The 27910-nt window shown below is 40.1% G+C and overlaps 1 protein-coding gene and 1 long non-coding RNA gene across 2 annotated transcripts; one reads left to right on the forward strand and one right to left on the reverse strand.

The window, feature by feature from the left end:
• Positions 1-458: 458 nt before the first annotated feature.
• Positions 459-8144, forward strand: LOC105475705 (neuropeptide Y). The gene is made up of 4 exons (XM_011731177.3): positions 459-596; positions 1566-1753; positions 5811-5891; positions 7942-8144. The coding sequence occupies exons 2-4, from the start codon at positions 1566-1568 to the stop codon at positions 7964-7966; spliced, it is 294 nt and encodes a 97-aa protein (XP_011729479.1). The 5' UTR covers positions 459-596; the 3' UTR covers positions 7967-8144.
• A 3821-nt stretch (positions 8145-11965) lies between these two features.
• On the reverse strand, positions 11966-26405 carry LOC139362816 (uncharacterized). The gene is made up of 4 exons (XR_011622239.1): positions 24533-26405; positions 23466-23502; positions 18807-18859; positions 11966-18644 (listed from the first exon to the last, which is right to left on the reverse strand). It is a non-coding gene; the product is annotated as an uncharacterized lncRNA (long non-coding RNA).
• Positions 26406-27910: the final 1505 nt, after the last annotated feature.

A 27910-nucleotide genomic window follows, 5' to 3' on the forward strand; every position in this document is an offset into this window, starting at 1 on the left:
CGCCCAGTTGCCTCTCTCCAAAAGCGCGCAGCTGTGCCCAGTGAGGATGCCGCGCTGGTCCTGGAGATGTCCCACCGCAAAGAGCATTCAGATGCTTCCTACTCCGGCGCCCAGTGGCTTGGTAAGTCCTGTTGGCAGGCGACAAGAATTGTCTGGGCTGCTCCTATCTCTGGCAGGACTAGACGGGGCGTGAAGGAAAGAAGAAAAGCAGGGATCGGGCACTGCCCGAGGAGAGATACTTGGGCTTTGGTGTTGTCCAGCGCGCTCGGAGCGCGCTGCCTCGCTCGTGCGGTCCCGGGCCCCACTTCTTCCGGCAGTGCCTGGGGCGGGAGGGTTGGGGTGTGGGTGGCTCCCTAAGCCAACACTCGTGCGGCTGCGGTTTCAGCCCCCTCCCCCCGCCACTCGGGGGCGGGAAGTGGCGGGTAGGAGTCACCCAAACGTGATTGCCCGAGGCCCCTCCTGCTGCGGCGAGGAAGCTCCATAAAAGCCCGGTTGCGACCCGCTCTCTGCACCCCATCTGCTGGCTCTCACCCCTCGGAGACGCGCGCCCGACAGCAGAGAACTTGCCGCCCAGCCACGCCAGCGCGCCAGCCACCGTGAGTGCTACGACCCGTTTGTCTAGGGGTGGGAGCGAAGGGGCGCCCATGAACTTGCTAGAGGCGCAGCCTCCGGCTCTGTGGAGCTCTAGGGCGCCGGGAGGGTCGCACCCCGTTCCCCAGCCGGGACTATGCCGGCTCGGCGCCCCGACGCGGACCAGCCCTCTTGGCGGCTAAATTCCACTTGTCCCTCTGCTCCCCTCTGATTGTCCACCGCTCTTCTCCCGGGCCCTTCCCGCTGGGCGGTTCTTCTGAGTTACCTTTTGGCAGATATGGAGGGAGAACCCGGGACTCCTATCCCAAGGCAGCTGGCGGTCTCCCTGCGAGTCGCTGCCTTGAGGCCCAGAAAGAGATGCGCGGTAGGAAGGTTTCCCTGGCAGCGCCATCGAGTGAGGAATCCCTGGCGCTCTGGAGCCCCGCGCCCTGCCATCTGCCTGGATTCTTGGGCTCCAAATCTCTTGGGAGCAATTCTGGCCCAGGGAGCAATTCTTTTCCCCCTTCCCCACAGCAGTCATCACCCTGAGGTGATCTCTACCGTCAGCGTTGATCCCCTGAAGCTAGGCAGACCAAAAGTAACAGAGAAGAAAGTTTTCCTCCCAGACAAGAGTTTGGGCAAGAGGGGAGAAAAGTGATCCAGCAGGAGGAACTTCCAATTTGATTTTGAAAGTGTCTAAACTGGCGGGGCCCCCACCTTGCACCTCTCGCCGCGCGCTTCTTGTCCCCGAGACTTGGAACGAAGTTGCGCGAAGTTTTCAGGTGGAGCAGAGGGGCAGGTCCGGGCCAGACGGCACCCAGAGTCCGCAAGGTGGTGCTAGCCACGCCTGGGTTCTCTCTGCGGGACTGGGACGAGAGCGGATTGGGGGTCGCGGGTGGTAGCAGAAGGAGGAGCGCGGGAGGCAGAGGAGGGAGGTGCTGCGCGTGGGTCCTCTGAATCCCCAAGCCCGTCCGTTGAGCCTTCTGTGCCCGCAGATGCTAGGTAGCAAGCGACTGGGGCTGTCCGGACTGACCCTCGCCCTGTCCCTGCTCGTGTGCCTGGGTGCGCTGGCCGAGGCGTACCCTTCCAAACCGGACAACCCGGGCGAGGACGCGCCAGCGGAGGACATGGCCAGATACTACTCGGCGCTGCGACACTACATCAACCTCATCACCAGGCAGAGGTGGGTGGGCCCGCGGGACCGACTCCAGGAGCGCCAGTGCCTGCACACCAGGAGATCCTGGTTAGGGGAAGGGATCGTTTCTTTTCCTTCGCTCTATCCCAGGGCAGGACAGTATCAGGCTCTTAGTCAGCTCTAGGTAAATGTTTGTGCGGGGCACACTGCGCACAAAATGGATACCTTCCATTTTGTGCAACTACAGTCACAGAGTCGTGATCCCCAGATTCAGGTTCCCCAGGCTGGTAGGCTGGCAATCTCCTCTCACTCACCTCTTGTGGTTTGTTGTGGTTCTTACAGCAGTGGGGGCCTGTTCAGAAATCTCGAAAGTACCCAGTGAAAGGGGCAAGAATGCGCCAGAGAAATGCTGTAGGGAGAAAGGCTAGCAAGGTGTCTAGGAAAAACAGAACGACCACCAAAGAAAACCAAACCAAGGAGTAAACTGCAGGGTTGCCCCAGACATTGTTAGACTTTCCAGCCTGCCTAGGGCTAATTGAATGACAGTATTTAGAAAAAGACAAATAGAGCTATTTTCTTTTCTTCTGTACTGTGTTTTTTTGCAGTCTCAGTCTCATACTTGAAAATCCTAGTCCCAGTAATTAGAGATTTAGCCTGAAAACAGTTTATCTAAAATGCAGATTCTCCCTATTTTATAGCTGGTGAATTCTGAAAAGAAAGTGCCCACTTGGTATTTCATTAAGAAGAAACTTACATTGGTCCAGTAACTTTAGGATGAATCCACGGATTACATGGAATCTGAGAAGTAGTAAACTTTATTCTGGACATTCAGAAAGTCAAAATGAAATGCCACATTTTCACTCTCAACATTGACAATTAAGGGAAAAATCAAATCCAAACTATTTTACAAATTACATAGGATTTAAATTTCGTTTTCAAAATTAGTTGATCTTAGCTATAAATCATTTAACATCTTATTTTAATTACTAAGATTAAATTATTTTAATCATTTGACCATATCTAAAGGATAAGCCCTTTAGAAGCATGAATGTTAGTTAACATGTTTAAATTATATGTTTAAAGTATTGTGGGGTTTATTTATTTATTTAGTCCATATTTTTACTGTTTACAAGTCAGGGAGTAGTTGGAAAGGATCCAAAAGGGGGAGAATCTGTACTTCTAAAATCAAGTTTGCTTTTTCCTGTTTCATCAAAAAGGTATTCAACATCCTAAAAAAACTTTTGAAAAAGCTCCAATTTATATAGAATCTGAAAAACATGAAAATACCAGAATTAAATAGTATTGGTTTGTGATCCCTTGAAATCTGATCATTTTAATTAGCAAAAAGCAATAATATTTTATATTCCATACTTCCCAGAAAGTTAATTGATTCAAATTCTTGCTATGCTATGCTGTCATGCAGATCAAAGAGAACTTGTACAAACAAAAATATGTTAACTGTTTTTTCTGGAAAAACCTTTGTTAGTTATTTAGTTATAGCATAATATACAGTAGAACTCAGTTTTCCAAAGATGATTGCTCTAAAGCTTTACAATTTTACAAAGCTCTAGCATTTTAAAATATTTTCCTAGGCATTATCTCATTCAGTCTTTACCTCAAAGCTTTGAAGGGAGTATAATTATCTCCATTTCACAAATCATGAAGCTAAGGACATTTCATGAAAGCTATTTTTATAGGAATTATGGAATTGGGGGCCTCCTTTGAGTTTCTTTGGATGTTGTCACCACCATCAACAGGCGGTGTTATCTCCAACATATTTGATGAGAAAAAAAAACATAAAGGAAAGGGACAGGTTTCATGGCAAGAGATTCAGCTTAGATGGGAATGAGCTGGTCTCTGAGGCAGAGTTTCCTGTCTCACCTTCATGTAAACTCCTTCTTAGAAACCAGCAGAGGCTCTTAACATACATCCATCTTCTCCTTCCCACCACAGACACCCACTCCTATGTGTGTTTCTGAAAATTACAGGGTCATTTGTGGATGTGCTTTAATTTACTATAGATGTAATCTGATATCATTATCTTTCTTCTCCCCACCCTGACCCCCGTTCCCCCTACACTCAATTTGTGCTTATATTCTTGTTGCTGTATATATACCCCTGGCTCATTGCTTCTGGAAGCTGCATTACTTATTCTAGAGTGTGGGTCTCCTACAATTTACTTAAATGGCCCCCTAAATCAGTGGTTCTCACCTGAGGGTGATTTTATGCTCCCCAGGTGTGATTTGGCAGTATCTGGAGACATTTTTGGTTTTCACAACGGGAGGTGGGTGCTGCTGGTATCTAGATGTATAGATGCCAAGGAGGCTGCTAAATATCCTACCATGCCCAGGACAGCCCCCATTACAAAGACTAGCCAGTCCCGGAGAAACTCAGCCTTAGATTAGTGTTTCTCCTTTCTGGCTGCACATTAAAATAATCAGGGGAGCTTTTAAAGTACACTGATGCTGGGATCCACCCCTGACCAATTAAATCAGACCCTCTAGCATAGGGCCTGGGCTTTAGAGTGTGTTTTTAACACTCCCCAGGTGATTCTAATGTGCAGCCAGGTTTGAGAATCTTTAAGGACTCAATCTTTGAAAGTTACAGCATTGTAGAGAGGAAGGATGATCCAGAATTAATTAAAGAAGGAAGAAGAGTGAACAATGCTGAACTGGATGCAAGATTATGACTGTGCAAATCCTCCTATTTCAGATTTAGGTTCTTTACTGGTAAATTGGAGAAAACAGTTGGCAGTTCTTTTACTCACTGGAGCATGATGAAGATAAATGAGTTACAGTTGCCCTAGAGTTTTACGATTAGTAAAACCAATGGATGGACAGAATAAATAGTATAAGCAGATGCCTGTAGTCTAATATCTCAACTCCAGAAAATCTTCGAGGAAATCTTACACATGATGGGAGTGGGACAGGGACTTGTTTTGTTTTTGCTTCCCTTGAGTCTCAGCAAAAGAACAGTAATAGAAAATCTTTCCAAAAAATTGAGATATAATTTTGCTTGGCAATTAGAATATATCCTCTGTCAGCTAAGTTCAGCTGTTAGACCTATTAACCAATCCACACCAGTCTAATTTATTTCTAAACGAAGTGGCAACTGGTGTCCAACACCTTTTCTGAGAAAGGGAAAAATGGCCTCTTCAAAAGATGCAATTTGGTATAGACTTGTCTGACTCTTTTGTAGTGTCCTGGAGTGGGGAGCATATACTACCCTCGCAGATAAACGAAACCTTACCTGTGTCTATTGTCTCACCCATATCCTGCTATAGGAGAAAAAAACAAACAAACAAGAACATTTCCATGAACCAGTTAGATTCCTTTAGACTTACAGGGAGGCTAAAATCACAACATCAGGAGAGGCGTTAGCATTTGGCACCTTGAATGAATATGAGAAACATGAGACCCAGGGTCTGTTGGTAACCAGAAGAATGGATACATTTCAACAGCAGTAATTTGCATGTGTGTATCACTTTGTCACTTTGAAAGCACTGGGACTCACGTTTCACACTGGATGTTCACAAAGACTCTGATTTAAGCAGGGAGTATTTTACAAACGAGAAAAATCGAGCTTCAAAGACACAGGTGGGCCTTATACGGCAATCTGCTGATTTTTTTTCTAGCACTGTCTTTGAAATATCATCTGGTCTCCTTGTTAAGATTTAAACTGCTGTGTATCATCAGAACAATAGCCAATTAACTCATTGTGGAAACATTTACAATCATGCTTCCATGTTTTCAAATTTCCTGTCACCTAGTTATAAAAGTATGTATCTCTATACATATTATTTATGGTTGTTTAAAAAGGCGGGAATTTGACTAGGAATTTTGGTTTAGTTTAAATAACCTCCTAGATTATTTATTGAGTATTTGAGCAAAGTTTAAAATATATATGTATATATAAATAATTTCAAATAATATTTATGATAATGTTTCTGATAATATATGCTTCATACACCTAGATTGCTTGTTACAGATGAACAACTGACGATAATATTTAGTTTTCATATCCCAAATAGTACACTATCTTCCTTTTTCCTAAAGGTTTTTATGCCTATTCCAAACTTGCTTTAAAAGACTTTTTTTTTTTCCAGGTATGGCAAACGATCTAGCCCAGAGACACTGATTTCAGACCTCTTGATGAGAGAAAGCACAGAAAATGTTCCCAGAACTCGGTATGACAAGGCTTGTGATGGGGACATTGTTGCAGAGCTCAAGGTGCCCAAGGGAGGGAAGTCAGAGACGGCGCCTGGTGGGAGGCATTGGGACAGGGGCTTCTACACTAGGGGAGATTTCGGCAGAAATGAGGATGAAGAAGCAGGCAGAGGAGACCTCTCTTTTCATGTACTCACTGTCAAATCTCTAAACGTCTGTGGAATAATATTTTCTAGCCCAGGTTATTTGGTGCTCCTTTGACAATTTTAAAAATAATTGACTTTTAACTTCGAAATTATATAGAATTTCTAACATTGTTGGAATCAGGGGAGCATAGAGTGAGTCCCTGGCTCTAAATTGAAATGACCAACTGTCCATCTCTGGCTGGGAAGATCTGTAGTTTTTATATATGTGGAGCATCCAGATGTCCTAGAAAATGTCCCCCATGGTTTTTACTCCAACTTTCCCAGTTTTACATGAAGCTGTAGGTAAATTAGACGCTCTGGATTACTTTTTGACATATTTGAGTTCAACTTGTGTCACATAGTGATTTATTACATTCAATGAATGCACGTTGAATGACAGTATTCTTAGGAGTTTATCTGTAGTCTCAGGACTTTCTTGCAGTTTGGGTTTGTCTTGGAAAGAGGTGCCCACCAATGTCTAAGTGTTAAACATTGAGCTGAGATTTTCTGGTGCCTCCTGGACAAGGAGTGCTGCTGAAGAGGAGCCGGGTCCTCTTCCATCTTCATAACCTCCTGGCTCTTCAGTCCTTGCTTCCTGTCTCTAACCATAGTAAGATCATAGTGCACAGGGTCCACCCATGTCTGCGGCAGCTTGGCTGCCTTAAACCCAGAGTTCTACAACGTCAAGAACAAAGTTCCCCAGAAGAGGTCACTAGAACACTTGCTCAGTGAGTGTGACTGACATGTGGCTCTCCAAGTTCTCCCTAGAGACTCAGCAGGGTGACCCGCTGGGCCACCCACCTTCCCTTCTAACCTCCCTCAGTTCTCTTGTGAAATGGCCAGCCAGAACGAAGGGTGTTAATATAGAGTTGTGAGATTTGTTTTCTCTAAAGGGAACAATGATTTGAACTGAGATAAAACTCCAGTGCTCCTGTCCCTGGAGGAACCAGCCCAGACTTAAATAGCAAATGCAAGGGAAACAGGTAGAAAATGTGTAAGCGTTGTCTTCTTTAATTAAAAATTATTATTATGATGATTCAGAGACAAGGTCTCCTTCTGTCACTCAGGCCGGAGTGCAGTGGTGCAATCATAGCTCACTGCAGCCTCGAGCTCCTGGCCTCAAGAGATCCTCCCTCCTCAGCCTGCTGAAGTGCTAGGATTGCAGTTGTGAGCCACAATGCCTGGCCAGGGTTGTTTTTAATACTAAGCAGTAAATGTCTTTCTATGTTTCACTGACATGCATATGATGTTTGCCACAGTAAAATGTTTAGGGTAGGCTATATCTACTTACTGTTAGAAAAATAACAACCCAGACCTACTTGGTTTTTGTCTTTGTTTTGTGGCCCAGTTAGTGCATGAAGTAAAATTAATTGCACCCTGATTGACAGACTCCATCATGTGCAGTTAGAAGAAGACAAAATTTGACAGTCTTGAAGTTGCCTATGAGTGCTATTTTATTAAAAAGATCTCATAGTCTAATAAGTAGCATCTTATTACATAATAAAGCTGGCAGGAAAAGGAAGCATATTTAGAGTTGAAGAACAATAACTTTCCTCTTATAGCTTCATGTGATTTCTGTAATTTTGATTTTCAAAAGATTGTGTTCTTTGGCTCCTTTGATACATACAGAGCCTTTAAAATGCTCCCTCTGAGGTTTGCCCAAGACTCCTGTCAACATCATGGAAAACTGCTCAGCTGGGGCTGTGCACATTGTGCCTCTGCCTCGAGTTCTGATATTCCACGTGGCTTCTGGTTTAGAATGCCAGCAGGAGACTTTTCTACAGTTCCCGTCATCTTTCACTTCCGAGCTAAATGTCTCACCCTTGCTAATACCTCAGGAAGTTGGGCAGCTTCCCTTACATGCTTTGTTTCTTATGTTTTACAGGCTTGAAGACCCTTCAATGTGGTGATGGGAAATGAAACTTGCTCTCTGATCTTTTCCTATTTTCAGCCCATATTTCATCGTGTAAAATGAGAGTCCACCCATCCTACCAATGCATGCAGCCATCATGCTGAATTCTGCAATGTTTTCCTTTGTCATCATTGTATATATGTGCGTTTAAATAAAGTATCATGCATTCAAAAGTGTATCCTCCTCAATGAAAAATCTATTACAGTAGTGATAGATATTAATAATATTATTATATCTATAGTGATAGATAGTAGTATTATTATATCTATAGATAGATATAATATATAGATATAATATCTATCACTATAGATATAATATATTACTTTGTAATAAGTTTGTATTATTTTTATAATAATATTACTTTGTAATAATAAGTTTGTATGTACTTATTATTACTTTGTAATAATAAGTTTAATGAAAATAATTAGTCATTATAGTCTCCCTCAACTAGCAGATTCAGAGTTTGTTTCACTAATATTAAAACAGCAGCTGTGAAAGGTATGACGATATGATTATTCATGATAACCAAGATCAGCTGTGTGGGTGTGTATGTGTATGTATGTGTGTAAAACATATAGATGCGTTTGAAGATATTGATCAAAGGAATGCTAATTTGAGAAACTTTTCTGAGCTTTCCCCCCAGTCACATAGAACCCTTGCTAACCTTGTTAGCAGTGCTGTCAGCAGAAGGACTTTCTGACTAACTAGAGCTTTCTGTGAAATGTCCTTTATCCCTCTGTCTAATATGGCAGCCACTAGCCACATGTGGCTTTTGAGCCCCTGAATGTAAGTTAGTGCAAATAAAGAGATGAGTTTTAAATTTTATTTAATTTTAATGAATTTTAACTTAAATGGCCATTAAGTCTCTAGTGGCTACCATATCAGACTGTTGAGGTCTACACATCTATTTTGGTCACTACTCTTAGAATTTGAGTCAGAAATACAATGAGTGGGATGATTATCTTTTCATACAACATGGGGCATGTCAATTAATTTAGCTGAAACTTATTAAACTTCCTCCTTCAAGTACCTATTTGCATAGGCTTACTTTAAAATTAATGTTATTATATTTTTACATGTCATTTCTAAATCAAAGAAAATGAGTCTCATCCCATACTGGTACTTCATACCACACTGTAAAAAATATGCACATATACGTTTATGTGACATCTTAAAACTTTACAAAAAAAATGCATTAATAACAATATTCATCATGACCTAGGGAATCTTGTAGAATATACAATATTCTCTGCACATAAAAAATTATAACTTTTTTCAGGCAATGGAGTCAGTGTTGCTACAAAATGTAATTTCCTTTAATGAAACTAAGATAAAACTGTTCCACAATTTCCCTAAAATTTTCTTTATTTTTATTTCTTTATTATTGGAACTAAATACCAATTTGTGAAACATTTTTAAAATCTAAAAAAAGATAAGTAAGTAATAATTTATTACGCAACATCAAAATTATTAACCTAGCGTATCTGGGAATTTTCTTTATTCAAATTAGTAATACACAGAGAAAGTTACTCAAAAATCCATCTTTCAGCACAGATAGGCTGAGTACGCATTACCACGCATATAGTCATATACACTTCACAACATTTTAGTCAGTGATGGCCCACACATATAGTAGTGTCCCATAAGATTACAATACTGAATTTTTACTGTAACTTTTCTATGTTTAGATAGACACACACCTACCATTATGTCACTATTGCCTACACTATTCAGTACAGTCACTTGCTGTATAGGTTTTTAGCCTAGGGGCAATAGGCCATGTCATACAGCCTAGGAGTATAGAAAGCCACACCATCCAGGTCTGTGTAAGTACATTCATTCTATGATGTTTGCCCAACAACAAGATCACCTAACAATGCATTTCTCAGAAAGTACCCCTATCGATAGTGGATGCATGACTGTAGAACTCTTCATTACATGGAGTGGAACAAACAGGAATAATGCATATGAACCATTCAGAGAGAATCCAGGAATTTTATTTTAAACAAAAATTTTAACCTCTTACCTCATCAAACCTAAATACTTAGAAGATTTAGCATTAAACAACCCGCGTTTTACTTACACTCAACCCAGACCTTGATCCCTTTGCTTCTTCACTTCATCTTATTAGAAGGAGGACTTAACCTTCACACCATGTGGGCCCCATGAACCTGACTCAGTGACTTTCAAGCTCTCTGAGCTTCAAGTTCACTACACGGCTGAGTTCTCACCCATGAGATGGGGATAATTATTCCTGCCTAAATTTCCACGTATACCTTTATGGGAATCAAAATTCAGGTTAAGATAATGTTACAAGTAATAGAAAACAGGTGGGTAAAAATGGAGTATTTGATGACTCCTGTATTTAATTCTAAATCCCTAATGAACCAGAATTAGCTTTCAGAAATAAAATGATAACAAACTTTTAAAAAAGTTGCAAAACTGCATTTCAAGAGATTATAGTAATATTTCTCAAACATTTTCAATTTTAGGATGGGAGTAGGTTTGAAATAGGTTTAAATAGGTTTCAGAAAATGTTTAAAGGCACCGGATCACTCAGCTGTCATTGCAAATAATAATAATAATAATGCTTACTAGAGTTATAGTAAGAACAATTTAGCCTTCATTAATGAGATCCCTATGAGCAACATAATCATTATCAAGTAAATCCATCGGCACTTATTAAGGCCTCCTCTGACCCTAGCTCTAATCCATCATCTATGGGTATCACTTGTGCATAAGTTTTTGCAGGTGTCGTCATGTTTTTATTCTGATTCCTACAACGCCCAAGACAGAGTCAAGCAGATGGTTAGTGCCTCAGTTTTCACAGAAAGGCCTATAGGAAGTAAGTGACTTATCCTACCTCATTCAAGTTACTGGGACTAGACAGCAGCTCCTCTTTATTTTCAAAAACTTTGCAAAACCTTTGCAAAAAGTTTTCAAAAACTTTGCCCTGCTTGACAATGTCTTCCAGAAGTGAGTGCAAGTGGAGACCAGGTTGTGCCTGGTCTAGTTAAGAGCATAACTCTGGTGTATCACCCTGAAGACAAATCAGAGAGTAATGAAATATTATACAGATTATGTGAGAAGTATTGAGAAAAGGAAATCAGTGTGGGCCGACTAGTTGAAAAATGCTTACTAGTGAATGTGGATTGAGCTGAGAATAGGAGGTTTTGGGTCTGGGCTAAACTGTGTGGATTAGCACAGCTTGTGAAGGGAACCTTCAGAGCTCTACTTGACAGGAAGAGAGAGAGAGTGGCAGAGGCTAGACTGAAGAACTAGGTCTAAGAATGGCCAAACTCATTCATTCACTTAACATATTTTCATCACCTAATATCTATTGGACTTTGTACTAAGCACTGAGGAGACAAAGATTAGTTTCTCAGGGAATTTACTATCTAATGAGGGAGGCAAATAATTACAGTGCATTGTTGGAAGTGCAGAGATGTGTCAGAGCTTTGAGAAGTAGTTAAGTGCTAGAACCTTCCCATTCATCATGCTTCCGTTTGCAGTTTCCTGACAAGGAGCTGTACATAGAAGAGTCAATTGCCAACTAGGAAACAGAGCCAGGTGAACAAGCATCCAATGAGGCCCAAATGTAAGGCTGCCTGGTAAGCTGAGTCAGGGTGCCTGGCTGCAGCTCAAGCCTCTAGAGCACCTGTGTTTCCAAACCAAATCTCAGCAGCCTAGTGAAGAGTGACAGGAAAAGTAAGGTTTCTGGGGAAGATTCCCAAATCCACTTACCCAAATAGCCACATAGATCAGAAGGGCCAGCCTGTCACATCTAGCAGCAGATGGAAGAAGAGAAGGGCCACTTGTGACTGCTCGTTACCTTTCAACTGTGTCCCTGCCTGTTAAGGCAATGTGGTCTAATGAATCAGTCAGAATAGCAGCTGTCTCCTATGCAGAGGGAGACAGGAAAAGAGAAAGAACAGAGGCCAGAGGTCTCTATGGGTTAAGGCTAAAATGTGGACATCCCACAGACCCTTCAAATTCAATATGTTGGCTGGGCACAGTGGCTCACGGCTGTAATCCCAGCACTGTGGGAGGCCGAGGCAGGCGGATCACCTGAGGTCAGGTGTTCGAGACCAGCCTGGCCAACATGATGAAACCCTCTCTCTACTAAAAATACAAAAATTACCTGGGCATGGTGGCACATGCCTGTAGTCCCAGGTACTCAGGAGGCTGAAACAGAATCGCTTGAACCCAGGAGGCGAAGGTTGCAGTGAGCCAAGATCACGCCATTGCACCCCAGCCTGGGTGACAGAGTGAGACCCTGTCTTGAAAACAAACAAACAAACAAATTCAGTATGTCCAAAATTGGTATTTCCTATTTCAGGGGTAGCAATATCTCCCTCCCGAACAAGAAGTGGACTGTGGTTTTACTGGGGTAGTGAAGGGCACTCACCCCAGGCTGGGGAGAGTGCGGGAGTAGAACAGACTTCCTGGGGCAACTGACTGATGGTTGAGCTGAGGTTTGAAGGATGAGCAGCAATTGCTAAATGAAGAATGCCAGATAGGAGGTAGAGAACATGCAGATATGACACAGTAATGCATATTTTGATTACTTTTTAATTATTTGTGATTCCCATGCTTTGAATTTGATAGTGGTAGGCCCGGACAACTGGGTTACGTTCTAAGGGGAAAATCTCATAAGGGATAAAATCAAGTCTCACAGTCATCCCGAACTGTTTTTTTCCCAGGCATTCCTTATTTTCTTTCTTTTTTTTAAAAAACAAAACAAAACAAAACAAAAAAAATCCCATCTGCTCTTCCTACAGACTTGACTCCAGGGCATACTGAGGCCTCTCTACCAATATTTTTCTTTCAGCCAAATTAGGATTAGACTTCTCAGCCTGAGATCTCTTAACCACAATCTTATGGACAAATTGACAAATTCAGAGAATAAACGTTGTAGGGGTGGTTCCACACCCAGGGTCAGGAAGGCAAGGACTCACTATTTCTTTGGAATATTTTATCTTCTATCCTCTTTCTCCTGCCTAGACAAGGGTCAGAACAGAAAAACAGATTTAGAGAGAAGGAAAAAGCAGCACTGGCTTGGAGTTTGTACACCATCATGTGATGCTTCCCATTAGGTGAAGTAAAGATGGCGGATGCAACTGCTCAATATTGGTAGATGGGTGCAAAAGTAACTGTGGTTTTTGCCATTGAAAGTAATAGCAAAACCAATTTCTTTTGCACCAACTTAACACACCTATGTGCAGGTCTCATATGTGCTACTGATGACAGGAAGGTAAACATGATGGCAGTTAATTATCTCCTCTCTTTCTAATACACAAACATTATGCTTATATGGTTACATATTAATACGTATACAAGAGAAAATTGTTCTTTTCTCCTCCATGCAATACATTGGAATCATTTACAATGTCATCAAAACTAAACAAATACCTTTTCTATCATCATAAAGGAAAACAGCCTTTTGAATGAGGTGTTTTTTATCATGGTTCTGGGTAGGAGGAGTGTAATATTGTCACAACTAAATTATTGCCTTTTCTTCTGCCTATTAGAAAAATTAGCACAGTGTGAAATCACACAGAATCTTTTTCTCTTTTTAAAATCAGAATGGAATAACATATAATTAATCATATGTGTCATCTGGGCTCATTCTTTTTTAATGTGCTAAGTAATAGCTATCAATTTAAACTCATTCTAACGCTGCAGTATTCAAATGCTTTGCAATTATGAGAAGGGTGGTATGGATATGTTGATACTGCCCTTGTTGCCTGACACATAGGAGGTTCTCAACGAGAGCTAGTTCAGTCTGAAGTTGATTGTAAAGACTGACAATGATCCCAGAGGAGCCAGAACAAGTGCAGTGTTTGTTGAACAGCCTCACAAAGGTTTTTTGTGGTTCTTTCAGGAGGTACAGGTAGCATTTATGCAGGGTCTTGACAAAAATACGAGAGTTTATTTAACCATAGCTTCATGGATCTCTGAAAGTTACTGGTTGAATACACAGTTCTTTTCTGTCATCTTAGAAGTTTGATTTACCTGGCATTACCTTTAATATCAAGTTCTTAAAAAATTTTTTTTTCCAAAAAGTCTTGAATATTGAAGTACCAAAATTCTGTGAAATGTTTTTTGGGTCACTGATAATTTTTTTGTGGTTTTGAATTTGGTGATGATTTTGGAGTTTTCACCAATTGTTACCACTTATATTGCATACTAATGTATTGGCTGTATTTGGGGGATATATTTTATAACTGTTTATGTCCTTGGGTAAACTATTTTGATATTTAAACATAAAGAATTTGTTTTCTTTTTTCCAAACTGTTTTATCTATAAGACATGGATTCCTTTGATTCCCAATGTATTCCTAATTTCAGAATTCTTTACTTTTCCAGAAGTTAATTGAATTTTAAACTTGATTTGTTCAGTGTATTTATCTGAAATTTGACTTCACTCATTATTTTGGCCGCTTTGCTATGGTATTATGAAGCAATTTAAGTTGAAATGAGAATCTTTCTATAGAATATAAAAGTCACATTTTACCCTTTCTTCTCACTAAATAACACCTTACTATTTGGGAATTATCTATTAGAGAGAATAACATCATTCAAATAAGTTTTCAATTAAAGGTTGCCTAGAATAATTTGAATTTTATTTATTCTAATACCTGTGTCTTTTCTGTCACTGCCAAGTCTTTTCAAACCAGAACGGCCTACTGAATTAACTGGTCTGTGAAATTTAACGCAAGAATAAGCAATGTTGGCAGAACATATTTAATATAGTCACTCTTTCTAACAGACTGGATTATTGATCAGGTTAAAATGCAACCAGCTGATCTCTAATGGGTTTCTAGAGTCCCAAGGATGTTATCAATTTCTGAAATATTCATTGAATAGTCTCTCTGTGACTGGTACTCTGCTGGGTTCTAGGGGTAATATAAGATGAGTGAGACAGCTTCCCCGCTCTTAAAGACCTAACAATTTATAAAGGAGATAGACACATGCTTAAGGAACTGTAATGCGAGGCAGATCATGATCAATGTTTAAATAGAAGCATAAAGTAAGTGCTATGGGAGAACAGGGGAGGCTGAAATAATTTCCACCAGTGTATGTGAGGAATGGGAAGTGTCATTTGAATTGGACCTTGGTGGATGGCAGTTGTTCAATAGCCTGCTCTTTACTTTTGTGGATGTCAAGGTCATTATTAACAACATCATATTCCTAGAAAAATGGCTGTGCGGTGCTTAATCAAGCTCCAACTGGGATTCTGAAATGACTGTCTGGGGAAGTGGTGATGGACCATGCATCTCAGAGTGAGCATCTGTTGTCTGAGTTGATATGTGTGGGTGGTGGAATGAGAGAATAAGGACCGTGGAAGGGATATGACAGCATCTGATCCTCTTTTGCTGCATATACCTCCACCTTGAACATGGGGGGTTCATTTTGGGCAACAGTAAAAGGAGAGCACATGATAAGAGCTAAAAATAACATGTTTTTGAAAGATGTGTTTTCTAGGCATAGGATATGGCACATTGGGGTCTAAGGAATAAAATGTAACAGAGAGGAAATGCTTATTTTCTCTCCCCACACAGACCCCAGAGCTATTTATCCCCAGGGGCTGAGGTGACTGTCAGAGATCAAGTTTGTGCCCAGCTGTACAACAGGAGGAACTTTGGTTCCTGGCAGAGCAGGGTTCTGATGAAGCAGCAGTGGCTGAGGCAGGCAGATCAGTTTTGAGGTGTTGGCCTGGTGAGGTGACCAACCATTTTGGTTGTCCCAGGACTGTCCTAGGCTTAGCATTGTAAGTCTTACATCCTGAGAAATCTCTCTGTTTCAGGCAAACCTGGACAAGTTGGTCACCCAACTTGGGAAACAAACTGCCCTTTATGATCTTGTTTTAACGGAAAACATGCTTGAGTGTCAAGCTGCTTGCAAGTGAGCATCTCAACCAGCAGTCAGCATTTACACACCTGAATATAAATTTTCAACTGCATGCTATTTTCCTAAGTGACCTTACAGTACATTATTCCAGTTAGATAATTGTAAAAGGTAATGTAAAAATATTCCCATGATGGAGAAACATCAGCTGTGAAGACATTAAGAACGTCTTATAATTTCTAGACCAGCCACTTTCATATTGTAACATTATAAATACATTGGTTCTATGAATGCATAAATATTTAATTTCAAGGATAATTAACTCTTCATAAGAAAAATGTTTTCTGCTTGAAATCCTAAATAGCTATTTGCGTTCTGAAGTTACAAGTAAGTTTTGCAGGTTTTGTTTGGTGATAAGAAATAGGGTTTAAGGGAACTAACATTTATTTAGAAACTAGTATAAATTGGCCCTTTATTTAATTATTTTAATTGTCACTCAAACCATGAGAGGCAGATACACTGGCCACATTTTACAGATGAGGAAACTGAGGCACAGAAAGCTGAAGTGAAACAAGACAACAAACATGATGGTTGCTGAGGCTGGAACTTTAACCCAGTCCACTCTGACTATATACCAGTGTTCCTTGAGTTATATCTTTTTACCCACAGGTATTTTAAATAATTGTGTGACATCATGCACTATGGTCACAAGGGAGAGAGGCAGCACTGAGAATTGCTAAGATGTAGCCTTTGGTGTCAGAAAGACCTGGGATCCTTATCATCATGTACCAACCCTTCTTAGTCTCAAAAATGAGTCTAGAAGTCTAGCGTGTCTAATACTCATAACAGCTATGCTAGCTTTAAAAAAATTGATATTTACCTATTTCTTTTATCTATTCACCTTCAACATTTAGGAGCCACTAAGTTCTAGTTGTATCTTGTGTAAAACAATATAGCTATTTGAAAAATGTAAACAAAAAGTTCTCTTAACTAATAAATTTAGACTATTTACATTTATTATGATTACTGAATAGCTATAGATCTATTTCTACACCTTATTTTGTTCTTTCTCTTTGCCATGCTTTTTTTTTCTTCTTTTTTTCTTTTTCTTGCCTTCTATTGAATAAATCAAATTTCCTAATTCCTCTTCATATCTCTGCTACTTTGGATACTATATTTTCTACCTAAACAAAGTAAGGACATTAAAATCTGTTCAACAACAATGACCCATCCTAGACATTTTGTTTGTTTGCCGTCCCAAGCTAGAAGGGCATTATTTTTTGAATGTATAGTCAATGTTTATTTATATTTACACATGTTTACCAATGTTTTGTTGTTTGTTGTTCATTATTACTTCTTTCAATGTATTCCTTCTTTCTGGGTTCAAATTCCTTCTTCCTGGAGTACATTCTCCAGTAGGTCTTCAAGATAAGGTCTTTAAATGCTAAACTTTTTTAGTCATTTCTGCAAATATATGTTTTTCACCCTGACTCTTGAATGACACTTTAGCTGCATACAGTGTTCTACACCTCCAATTTTCTGTTAACACGCTGAAGCTAGTATTTCAATGACTCCCAGCCTCCATTGTTGATCTTGAGAAGTCTATCGTCATTCATAACTGGTTTTCTATCTTTTTTATCTTTCCACTATGGTTGCTTTTCATCTTTTCCTCTATGGTTGATTTTAAGAATTTATTTTTGTCTTGGTGGCCTGAATTTCAGAATGATGATGTGTTCAGATGTGGGATTTCTTTTTACTATCCTTGTAGGGATTTATTGTGGTTTTAAATATATGAATGTATGCCTTTTATCTACTCACAGCCACCTCTTTAAATGTTGTCTCTCTCTTACTTTCCATATTCTTTTGTTCTTTAAATTCTATTGAGTAAACTTTCTTATTCTATGTTCCAAATCTTTTAACCTCTATTTCCCATCTATCTTTTAAAATCTATGCTGCATGTTGAATAATTTATTTGAATCTTTCTTCTAGTTTCTGAATTTCTCTTCAGAAGGTCCTTGAGCCCTTTCTACCTCAGTATAGTAAGTGTACCCACCTATCTTGCTTGTTCTGCTTCCCTGTGGAAACTCCATATAACTTGGATTGTGGGAGTGTTCCTTCAGAGCAACTTTGTGTTTATATTTGCCAAGTGTGCCAGGGGAATCGCCAACTGTCTCATATTAATTTCTTGGCTTGGTGACTTTTGGATTATAGGGGTAATAGAATCTAACTCCCAAACCACCATGATGTACAACTAGGGTTTTAGTTCCCTATGAAGACACCCTGCCCACTTTTACAGCACAGGCATGGACAGGCAAGCTAAGCCATGGACATAGTTTTTTCTAGTCCATCCTTTCATTATTTGTTATATGTGTAATAAACCGCCATTTGAGTGCTATTTGTACTTATGCTGAAAGATCAGTTCCACCTTCCCACTTCGCTTGGGCTGGAGGCCTAATTTATCCTCATGTAAGCATTAAAATCTAAGTTTCTAGTTTACTTGAATTTATTCCGGGTACTATCTTAGACAGGCTGAAGCATGAGCACAGTTGCTTAGATCTTTGAGTTTTTAGTTTTAATTTTAATTTCTGGTACTGTTATTATTTTTGTGAGCTCTATTTTACACTTTCAACATTGCATATTTTATTCAGCATTTCTAATTTGTTTGCATCATCTTAGTTCTTGAATTTTACTCAACTGGATCTCACAGTCACGGATTCTCCACTCATTACTATCCTGTGTGTCCACAAAATGGCAGTCGTTCCTTGTGTCTCCTGCATGTACACGAGACAGTTACACAACTGTATTCAGGCAAATGTATCAGTAAGGCTGCCATCAAAGAGAAAGGAAGATGCACATAAATTTATACCATAAATAGTTAAGAAAACCACAGAATAGTGAGAAAATCAGCTCCTATCAAAGAAGTATGGAATAGAAGAAAGAATAGGAACTTTCTTATAACAGGAGTTATATTCTTGCTCCATCACTTACTACTCGGATGATCTCAGCCAAGTCACATTCTCTCTCTCCCTTAGTTTCAGCTTCTGAAAACATGAAGAATACAACCTTGTACAACTGCTAGAATTAAATGAGGAAATGAATAAGATACTTGACAAAATACCTGGCATATAGTGAGTGCTCACTAAATTGTTGTTCTCTACCTCCACTAAGACATAGCAAATAGGTGAGTATGTTGTCATGCCATTAATTAGGGATGGTTTTACAAAAAGGGATTTCAATAGCTAATTTAGTTACAGCATCAACCTGGCCTTTAGAAATCTAGAGTCCTACGGATTCACTAGGGAAAGAAAGGGCCAATAAAGATGAAAACGCTGACTTGTCCGTCACTCACAGCACCTACCACATTGATGACCTACAGCCTCTGAGTTCCAGATTACGGGATCTCTCTAACAAAGTTGGCAATTAATATCTTTGAAAGATCTGAATGGGGTCATGGCTTTAAATTCCTGTTGCATCTGTTCTTATCAAGGAGAAATGACTTCGGTGTAACTGTTTACCTACGCATAACTGTAGAATGTTCCCCCATTGACGTAGCATTCATCCTCCCACATCTCAGCTACTAAAGGGTGAGGGGAGGCAGTAAGTGGGAAAGACAGCCACTTCCCAGGCCACTTCATAATGCCAAAATCGATGTCAGTGTTCCACAAGGATCAAGAGATAGAAGGAACTTTAAAAATCATTAACTTGTTGGAAATTGTCAAACCTTGTCCCTGGTATCAGTCCCTAGCAGCCTTGGTTGATAGTTTTTCATAATAGAATGATGAATAATAATTACATCCTGAAAGATTACAATGCAGTTTCTCTAGAGGAACAACTTATACTAGAGAACTAAAAATTGTCTTCTACATTGTTAACATGACATTTTCTAAGACTGGGATTTGCCGGAATGTTAAAGGTGGACATTTATTTCATTTATAGTACAGACATTTATTTGTGGTTCATACCATATCTCAAAAAAATTTTTTTGAAAGCAACTTTCCTTGGGATTAAGTTGTCATGGTCTATAGCACTGCAGGATGACTAGAGTTAACAATAATATATAGTTTCAAATTGCTAGAAGGAGGATATAGAATGTTCTTAACACAAAGGAATGATAAATGTTTGAGATGATGGATATGCTAATTACCCTGATTTGATCACTATCTATTATATGTATTGAAAAAAGTAACTTTTTTTATTCCAACCTTGTGGAACTGAATTTTCTTGCAAGGTACCTTTCACATTGATGGTGAGAAGAGTTAAACTTACCAATTAAATGTAACTCAATCTCCTCTGACTCATTTTAGGTATATAATCAATTTAAATTTCAAACTCTATGTCTGGATTGTTTCTCTCCTTCAAAAGTTTCCCTTCCTTTTTCCAACATATAATCTAAGCGCAAGGAGAAGCACTTAGATTCTGGTGCTGGGGGAAGGACTTTTGACCTAAGCGTTGCCCTCCAGGGACTTCTTACCCCCAAAGAAGCAGCAATTTATTGCCACTCGTGTCTGGGCAGCAGTAGCCTCTGCCCTCACTCTATCCACTGTTGAAGTGCTCTTGGCTGTGATCCCTTCTCTCAGGGCGGTCCAAACACAATGTGTCCTGTCTAACTGGGCCTTCACGTTGCCTCTCATTATGCTGTTGGTCCACTAATCTCTGACTGTGAATCACATCCATCTAAGAGGTTGAACACCTACTCTCAATCCTCAGCTAGAGGGACAGTGTGCCCTTCAACTGAGCACATGTGTCCCAGCCAGCACTCTGAGCTACCTCCCCTTCCATACACACAGGAAAGCAGAGGGAATTGTCTTATCCTTCTATCCAGCCAAATATTCTATAGTGCCATTTCTTTTCTACTCTGGACCCCTGTGTTGGAGAAGAGCATCCTACAAATCCCTTCCCCTTTTCTGGGTTTTCTATATTCTCACTCTCCTCCATTCCCCATACACACTGAGCTAACCCCAAAGAGTAGCAGCATTTGAACCATAGTCTTATCATGTCTATATTTTGTTTTCTGTCTGGCAAAAGGGCCTCTACTTGTCCTTTCCACCTGATACCTCTATACCATATCTCCTCTTTTTTCCAACCTTCTTTGTTCTGGGCAGTAATCACCTTCTCCTTTCCTAGAACCATAAAACAGCATTAATGGTGGAGGGGGCATTCAAAACTAAATTGCTGAGACAAGATATGCCTAATGAGGTATTTCAATGACATCATCTCTGTTACATACTCAAGGACAAGCCAAAGTAAAACATGTAAAACCAGTGGTAGTACAGGGAAGACAACGTGTCTAGTAGCAGCTAATGGCAGAGCTCAGCTCAGCCTTGCAGCTCACGTGTTTCAGGAGAGCCTCCTGGGACCCCAGTGGCTGGTGGTGTGAGGTCCATGGGGCAGTGAGATCTTGGTCTCATTCTTGCACCATCTCCAGTACAAGTTCCTCTAGTCCCGGAGCTTTGACAAAATTTCTGTTTTAGGTAATGCTGAGATTTTTGTGTCATTGATCACTCCAGTCACCTTGCAAAGTGAAACATTAATCCAATCTTCATATTTCAGAGGTAAGGAGGCTGAGGACAGCAAAGTTAAGTACCTGTCCAAGAGCAGGGACTCAAATTCAATTCTTTTGACTCCAAGTCCGGTGCTCTGTATGATTAATGCTTCACAGGTAGAGCAGTAAAATAACATGAATGGAGTGAGGAGGGGGCAAGTGGGAAGGCCCTCTCCAAAATATCTTTCTAATTCACCTGCTTCATACTTCAACACCGTATGGTCCTGTTAAAATGCAGATAACATACACCTGGGTGGGGATAGAGGGCAGTTTATTCATCATTGTTGAACATTAATAGCTTGGTGTGAATAGTTTATGAGTCCCTTTCCCAGGGACAGCCATCTGAGAGCAGATTTTAATGCATAGACACAGATAAAGCAGGACATGGGTCCTTCCCAGGGAGGGATCTTGGCTGGGGAGTCTGGGTGTTTGAGGTCGGACAACGGAGAATGAGCATGGGCGAGGGCAGAGTGGAGCTGGGGAGAAGATTGAGGAAGGGGAGGTAGGAGGACTCCAGAGACAAACCAGACCTGCAGCGGCCATGGGCTATTGCTGGTGCTGGACTGAGGCATGGGTTACCTGGCCTCTGTAAGCCTCAATTCTTCATAATCATTTCTGCCTCTCTTAAGACTCAAGCAAGTTGGTGATCTGAAAGTATTCTGTAAGCACTAAAGCACCATACAAATGATAGCCATTATGGCTATTGATGTTGTTATTATTACTGAAGACCACAGGAATCATTTTACAATATATTATTTGATTTATTGCAAAATGTCCTTGTAATCTGTAAACGTTTTGATTTGCTGTATGTTTAAAAAAAGCGACAAAAGAATATGCTAGTTCACTGACTATATAAGGTTTTCTTTTTTCAAAAAAAAAAAGTGATTATATTTTCCCCATTTATTTGAATAACATATTTTGAGATTTTGGTAAAAACATAATTCTGCAGCCTTTTTTCCTTGCTATTTGGCTTATAGGAGAAATAAAATGTTACCTGCATGTGACACGAGAGATTTACATGAAAGGCTAATCAATGCACCCAAAAGTTGTTGAGTTTTCAGCTCACAGGTAAGCTGAGTAGCAGGAGGAAAGGTGAAGAGCTCCCTGTAGTGGATGCTGTGGTGTGCTGCCCAGATTTCCTCTTCAGGTGTGAGGCACTCACTTCTGTAAGTCCTGGGGCTGAGTCTCCCTCTGGGAATTACCCTCAGCTGAGGACAGCTGGTTCACTCAAGGTCAATCCCCTCTCTAGTGGCAGCCCCCACCCAAGTCTCCTCAGTGCAGAGGTATAAAGACCAAGTCCTAATTTGGACCCCTTGTCCTAATTTGGGACAATTCTCCAGAATGTGAGACAGGACTGTGGAGGCCTTTGCTGTGATTGTATAGTAGTTCAATTTTTCTCTCTCCAATCACAAGAGCACTCCCCAGGGAACTTCCTGACCTCAAATCTCCATCCAGAAGCTGTTTATTGGGGAATCCAATCAGAGACACTCCCCATGCTGAGGCTGATGGAAGCTCAAGAGAGCAGGGAAGCAGGGCTAGTTATTCCAAGTGAGATAGAGAGAAGTTGGGAATGAAGCCACTCTCTGCCGTCCTTCGTGGGGCTTGCTTGTATAAGGAGAGGATTATTTGTACTTGTTCACTCAACATGTTGCTGATTAAAAATTAATGTAGGCAACAGAAATAATGATGGAGCCTTTTGGAGCAGCAATGTTGAGTCAATAGGGAGGATGTTTGCTAAAGATCTTGTTTTAGGGATCGATGTCTTTCAATTGACCAATCCTTAAAACTGATTTTTGCAGGATAGGAAACTGCATGACTGGCAATGTGGCAAAATTCTTGTTTTACATATTTTATTAATTGCAGTGTTATGTCATTTTAACATATAGTAAGAAAAAGCTGAGAAAAAAATCAACATTAAGCTAAAAATACCTACTTTATCCAATGTAGATTATCAGATTAAAACCCTTATTATCTGCCCATTGGCAAAGGTGAAAAAAATAATATCTAATATGGGTGAGGCCATGAGGATACAGTCAGTGTCATAAAATATTGTAAAGATTTCAATTCTCTCTCAAATTAAAGTAAATAAAATACTGATTACAAACCCCATTGAGATCTTTATAAGCAGATTCTAAAATTCATCTGAAAGAGAGAATGAAAAAACACAAAAGTCTTTAAGGACTTAATCTACCAAACATAAACACTTAAACTATAAAACTATTGGAGAAAAAACTATAAAACTGAAGAAATGACATGCGTGGCACTGATTGACAAAAAGACCAATTAATCATTGAATCAGAATACAGCCTGAAGCAGAATTTGTTAGATGACTCATTTTATTTCAGTAGGAAAAAGAGGAACCTTTCATTGGTTTTATGTCATTTTATGACATTGGTTTTATGTCAACTGAGAAGATGAAGTTAAGTTCCTGCCTCACAAAAACAAATAAACAATAAAATAAATTCTAAGCATTAGTTGGACAACATCTTCTAGAAGGGATCAGATGGTAAATCTTTTCAGCTTTGGGGGCAATATAATTTCTGTCAAGTATTTACCTTGGCTGTTGTAGCACAAAAGCAGTTATCAACAATATGTAAACCAATAGGTATAGCTATTTCCAATAACACTTTATTTACAAAGATAGGATACTTGCTGATCCCTGCATAAAAATTATCAGCATTATAAAAGCAAACTATAATACAAAATTTGGGAAAATCTGCTATAACATTGGCGTGAGGAAGTCCTCACAAGACACAAATAAAAGAAATTTACTGGAAATAGGTAGTTTGGGCAAGAATGTATGGAAAGGTTTTAAAATGTATTCCTTTGGGGCATTAATTTCATTACAAGGAACTTATCCCGTAGAATAGATCACATCCATACACATTGATATATCTACATCTCCATAAACCTGTGTACAGAAAAAGTTGAAAATAAACCACATGTACATTAACAGAGGATGGATTAAATTATGGTCCACGTATACTAGGTCTAGTAGTTAAAAAGAAAAAGTTCTACATGTACTGATACGGAAAGATATCCTTGATATGCTGTTTTAAGAAAAGCAATTACCTTATGAAGTGTATAGTAAAATCTCAGTTTTGTTATACATGATGTATATTGTATACATGTGTAGAAAAAAATCTAGAAAGATATACATCAAATTGGTTACCTCTGAGAGTAGGGTGGGGTGGAGTGAGCACTGGACCTCCTACAGTATACTGTACATCCTTCTATAAGGCTTGAATGCATTATTGTGAACACATATTAGCTAAAAATAGGAAAGAAAGACCTTTTAAGAGGCTGCACTCAGAATTCTGAGAAGTGCAGCATGGAATTAGACGACTCCAGCCAATTTTTTAGAGATACACATGAGAAGAGGGAGAGGGTATAACTGTCCTACGTGTTGTCATGGAAAAAGTCACACTGTATGACACGCATACAACCATGTCATAGACATCTGGGAGTGGAAGGAGGCAGATACCCACATGAGGTATGTTATCTCATGGACAGGAGATAGTGAGGATGAAATGGGAAGAACACTCCTTGGATTATAGGTGTAGTCCTTGTTACTTCATGGCTTCCTGCCCTGGCACTTGGCCTTCAGGCTACTGAAAAGATTCGTGATCAGGGTTAATGATATAGCAGACGTGTAACCCAAATATAACTGTCACCCTCCTGGCCCGTGCTCAATGCAGTGTCTCATTCAAACAAACAGTGATCTAATTAAGAAGTCTTGAGAAACACCAGAGCCCTTTTACTGTGGTTGTCCATAAAGTGGTGGCTTAAGGGTTTTACAAAACAAACAAACAAAAAAGACTTCCCAGAAAGCTCTTTCATCATCTTTTACCGATGGCAGCTGCTACAACCTCTGTCTCATTCATGTAGTCCCTTCACAGACACATGGTTCCCACATTTTCTTTGTCTTTCCCCAAACAATTTAACTTACACTTGACAACTGTGCACAGGTCCTTGAAACACGTAATCTGTCTTCAGCCAAGTCTGCGTTTCCTGTGACAATCATATTCCCATGGAATGTGGTGAATAAAAGAAAAAGTTGAAATCTTCAAGTAGTGGCTTCATGACTAGGATCCTCTTTATTCCTCCAGCTTTATCTCTCCTTCCCTCATGCGACTCACAAATTCTCCAAATTCACCATGCTGGCCTCTCAATTTTTAACACCACTCCTCCTCCATCCGACTAACTTCTATTCAATTGACATGTCATAGCTTACTTGGTTTCTCTTCCAGGAAACCTTTTGGGATACTCCTAGAGCTGGTTAGGTGCCCCTTCTCTATAGCACCTTCCCTGGCACCTCTGTTGACATCAATCACACTGCATTACAGCTGCCTTTTGTGCCTACATGTCACTCCAACAGGAAGCAGGTTCCATGAGGATCAAGATCATGTTTGTCTTGTTCACGATCTCATCCCCAGCAACTGGCACAAAGCCTGCACCTAGAAGACAGTTGACAAGTGTTTGCTGAATGCTTGAAAACAGAGATGGGCTGGGCGTGGTCGCTGATGCCTGTAATCCCAGCACTTTGGGAAGCCAAGGTGGGCACATCACTTGAGGTCAGGAGTTCCAGACCAGCCTGGCCAACATGGTGAAACCCTGTCTCAACTAAAAATACAAAAATTAGCCAGGCATGGTGGTGTGTGCCGGTAATCCCAGCTACCTGGGAGGCTGAGGCAGGAGAATTACTGGAACCCGGGAGGCAAAGGTTGCAGTGAACCAAGATAGCACCATTGCACTCCAGCCTGGGTGACAGAGTGAGACTCTGTCTCAAAAAAAAAAAAAAAAAAAAAAAAGAAAAAGAAAAGAAAAGAAAACAGAGAAGCCTTGCTTGAATAGTTCAGGCAATCTGAGCTATGTATCTTTTGAGGCCCTTGTTTATGCACAAAAATACTCTCAAATATCAGGCTTTTTAGTTTTAAATTCAGTCTATGATTCACATTCAAGGCCAAAAAAATTATTTTCACAGTGGGAGCCCTCTAATTTAGCCTCTGTGAAAAACAGAAAACATACTGAATGTCAATCAATAGAAAAATGATTGGATAAAACACGTAGCATTCGTATTTTAGAATATCCTACAACTTCTAAAGAAAAGAAGTTAGAACTACATGTGCTGACCTGAAGGGATATCCATGATACATTAAGTGAAAAAGACAGATTGCAAAGCAATATTGTGTATTGGGATGTGATCTCATTTTTTAACATCAACAACAAAAATGGAAGGACTGAAAAGGAAAAAACACATATAGGAGTATATATGTTTGTATATGTGTGAATAAACATAGATTGGTGTGAATGAATTCCTGTCACACTATTAAATTTGCTTCCCTTCAAAGAGTGGGAATGGAGAGGAGAAAATGATGAACTTTACACATCTTCGTAACATCTGATGTGTAAAAATGAATATGTATTTTTAATATCCAGTAATATAATCCAGTGGCAAATATGGAGATCACCATAGATCCTCCAACTTCCAAAATAGTGTATATCTGTGCTTTATAAACTTGAGTATGTATAAGGATCACAAGGAGGTTTGTTAAAACCCATATAGCTGGGCCAGTCTCTGGACTGAGATTAGAGCAATTTTCAACTGTGGTGCTTAAGAACTGTTAGTGGTGGGGAAAATGTACTCATTCTGTTTAATGGCACTTACCAGCTCCTCAGAATCTGCCCTGTGACTCTGGGATCAGAAGTTGTCCTACATGTTCAAGGACATTATGAGTGTGGGGCTGTTGTTGGTTGTCAATATTCTGAGCCTTGCTGTATCTTTCCCGCCATATTCTTATGGTAGGCTGTTGCTTCCCTGCTGGCTGCTTGAAATAAGGCTTTGCTGTTATTGAAGATGGAAATACTGTGGACATGCTGGAAGGCGGCAGCGTGCTGGATCCATCCAGCCACTGGGTGAAGGGTTTAAGACAATCAGAAAAGGAGAGTGGAGTACCTTTGGGCCAGCAGAGCAGGGAGCAGTTACTACTCCTTCACTTCACAGGTCAAGGAGAAGGAATACTTATTAGACCCGCAAGAAGGTAACTGTATAGAGGGGTAGCTTGTAGCCTTTGGTAGAAGGAAAAGACCTGGAAGGGAGGAAGCTGGGAGAATAAATACCCCACCTTTACAGACTTTCCACCCTCTGATCGCCCTCTGTTACTCTCCACTGGTTGAACCAACCAGAAACCAAAAGGCAAGAAGCCTTTTCAGAGTCCATGCAGGTCAGCCTCCTGGAGCACAGAGCAGGACTGAAAAGCATGGAAGGGGAATTACAGGGTCAAGCAGTGGATATCCACACACTAACCAATTAATTGCTTATATTTTTCTTTTTATGAATACATAAGAGTCATATATGATTCAAAAATCTTTGTAAATACATCTAAAATTCTCATTTATCAGGTATAAAATGAAAATTCTAAATGATAGCAATGTTCTGCTTAAAATGAAAATTGTAAATGATAGAAAGCAAAGTTCTGTTTAACTGTGGGAGCTCCAAAGCCTGGTAAAGCTTTCAAAATCCAACCTCACATCATACTCTCAAATCAAT

Source organism: Macaca nemestrina, chromosome 4, assembly GCF_043159975.1.
Source record: "Macaca nemestrina isolate mMacNem1 chromosome 4, mMacNem.hap1, whole genome shotgun sequence".
Classification (NCBI taxonomy): domain Eukaryota; kingdom Metazoa; phylum Chordata; class Mammalia; order Primates; family Cercopithecidae; genus Macaca; species Macaca nemestrina.

Bases quoted from the DNA above. Each gene is read 5' to 3' on its own strand.
- LOC105475705 (XM_011731177.3), top strand. From the start codon at position 1,566: ATGCTAGGTAGCAAGCGACTGGGGCTGTCCGGACTGACCCTCGCCCTG. The intron at 1,754-5,810 runs GTGGGTGGGCCC...TTTTTTTTCCAG, and splicing joins AACCTCATCACCAGGCAGAG to GTATGGCAAACGATCTAGCC. The intron at 5,892-7,941 runs GTATGACAAGGC...TATGTTTTACAG, and splicing joins GAAAATGTTCCCAGAACTCG to GCTTGAAGACCCTTCAATGT.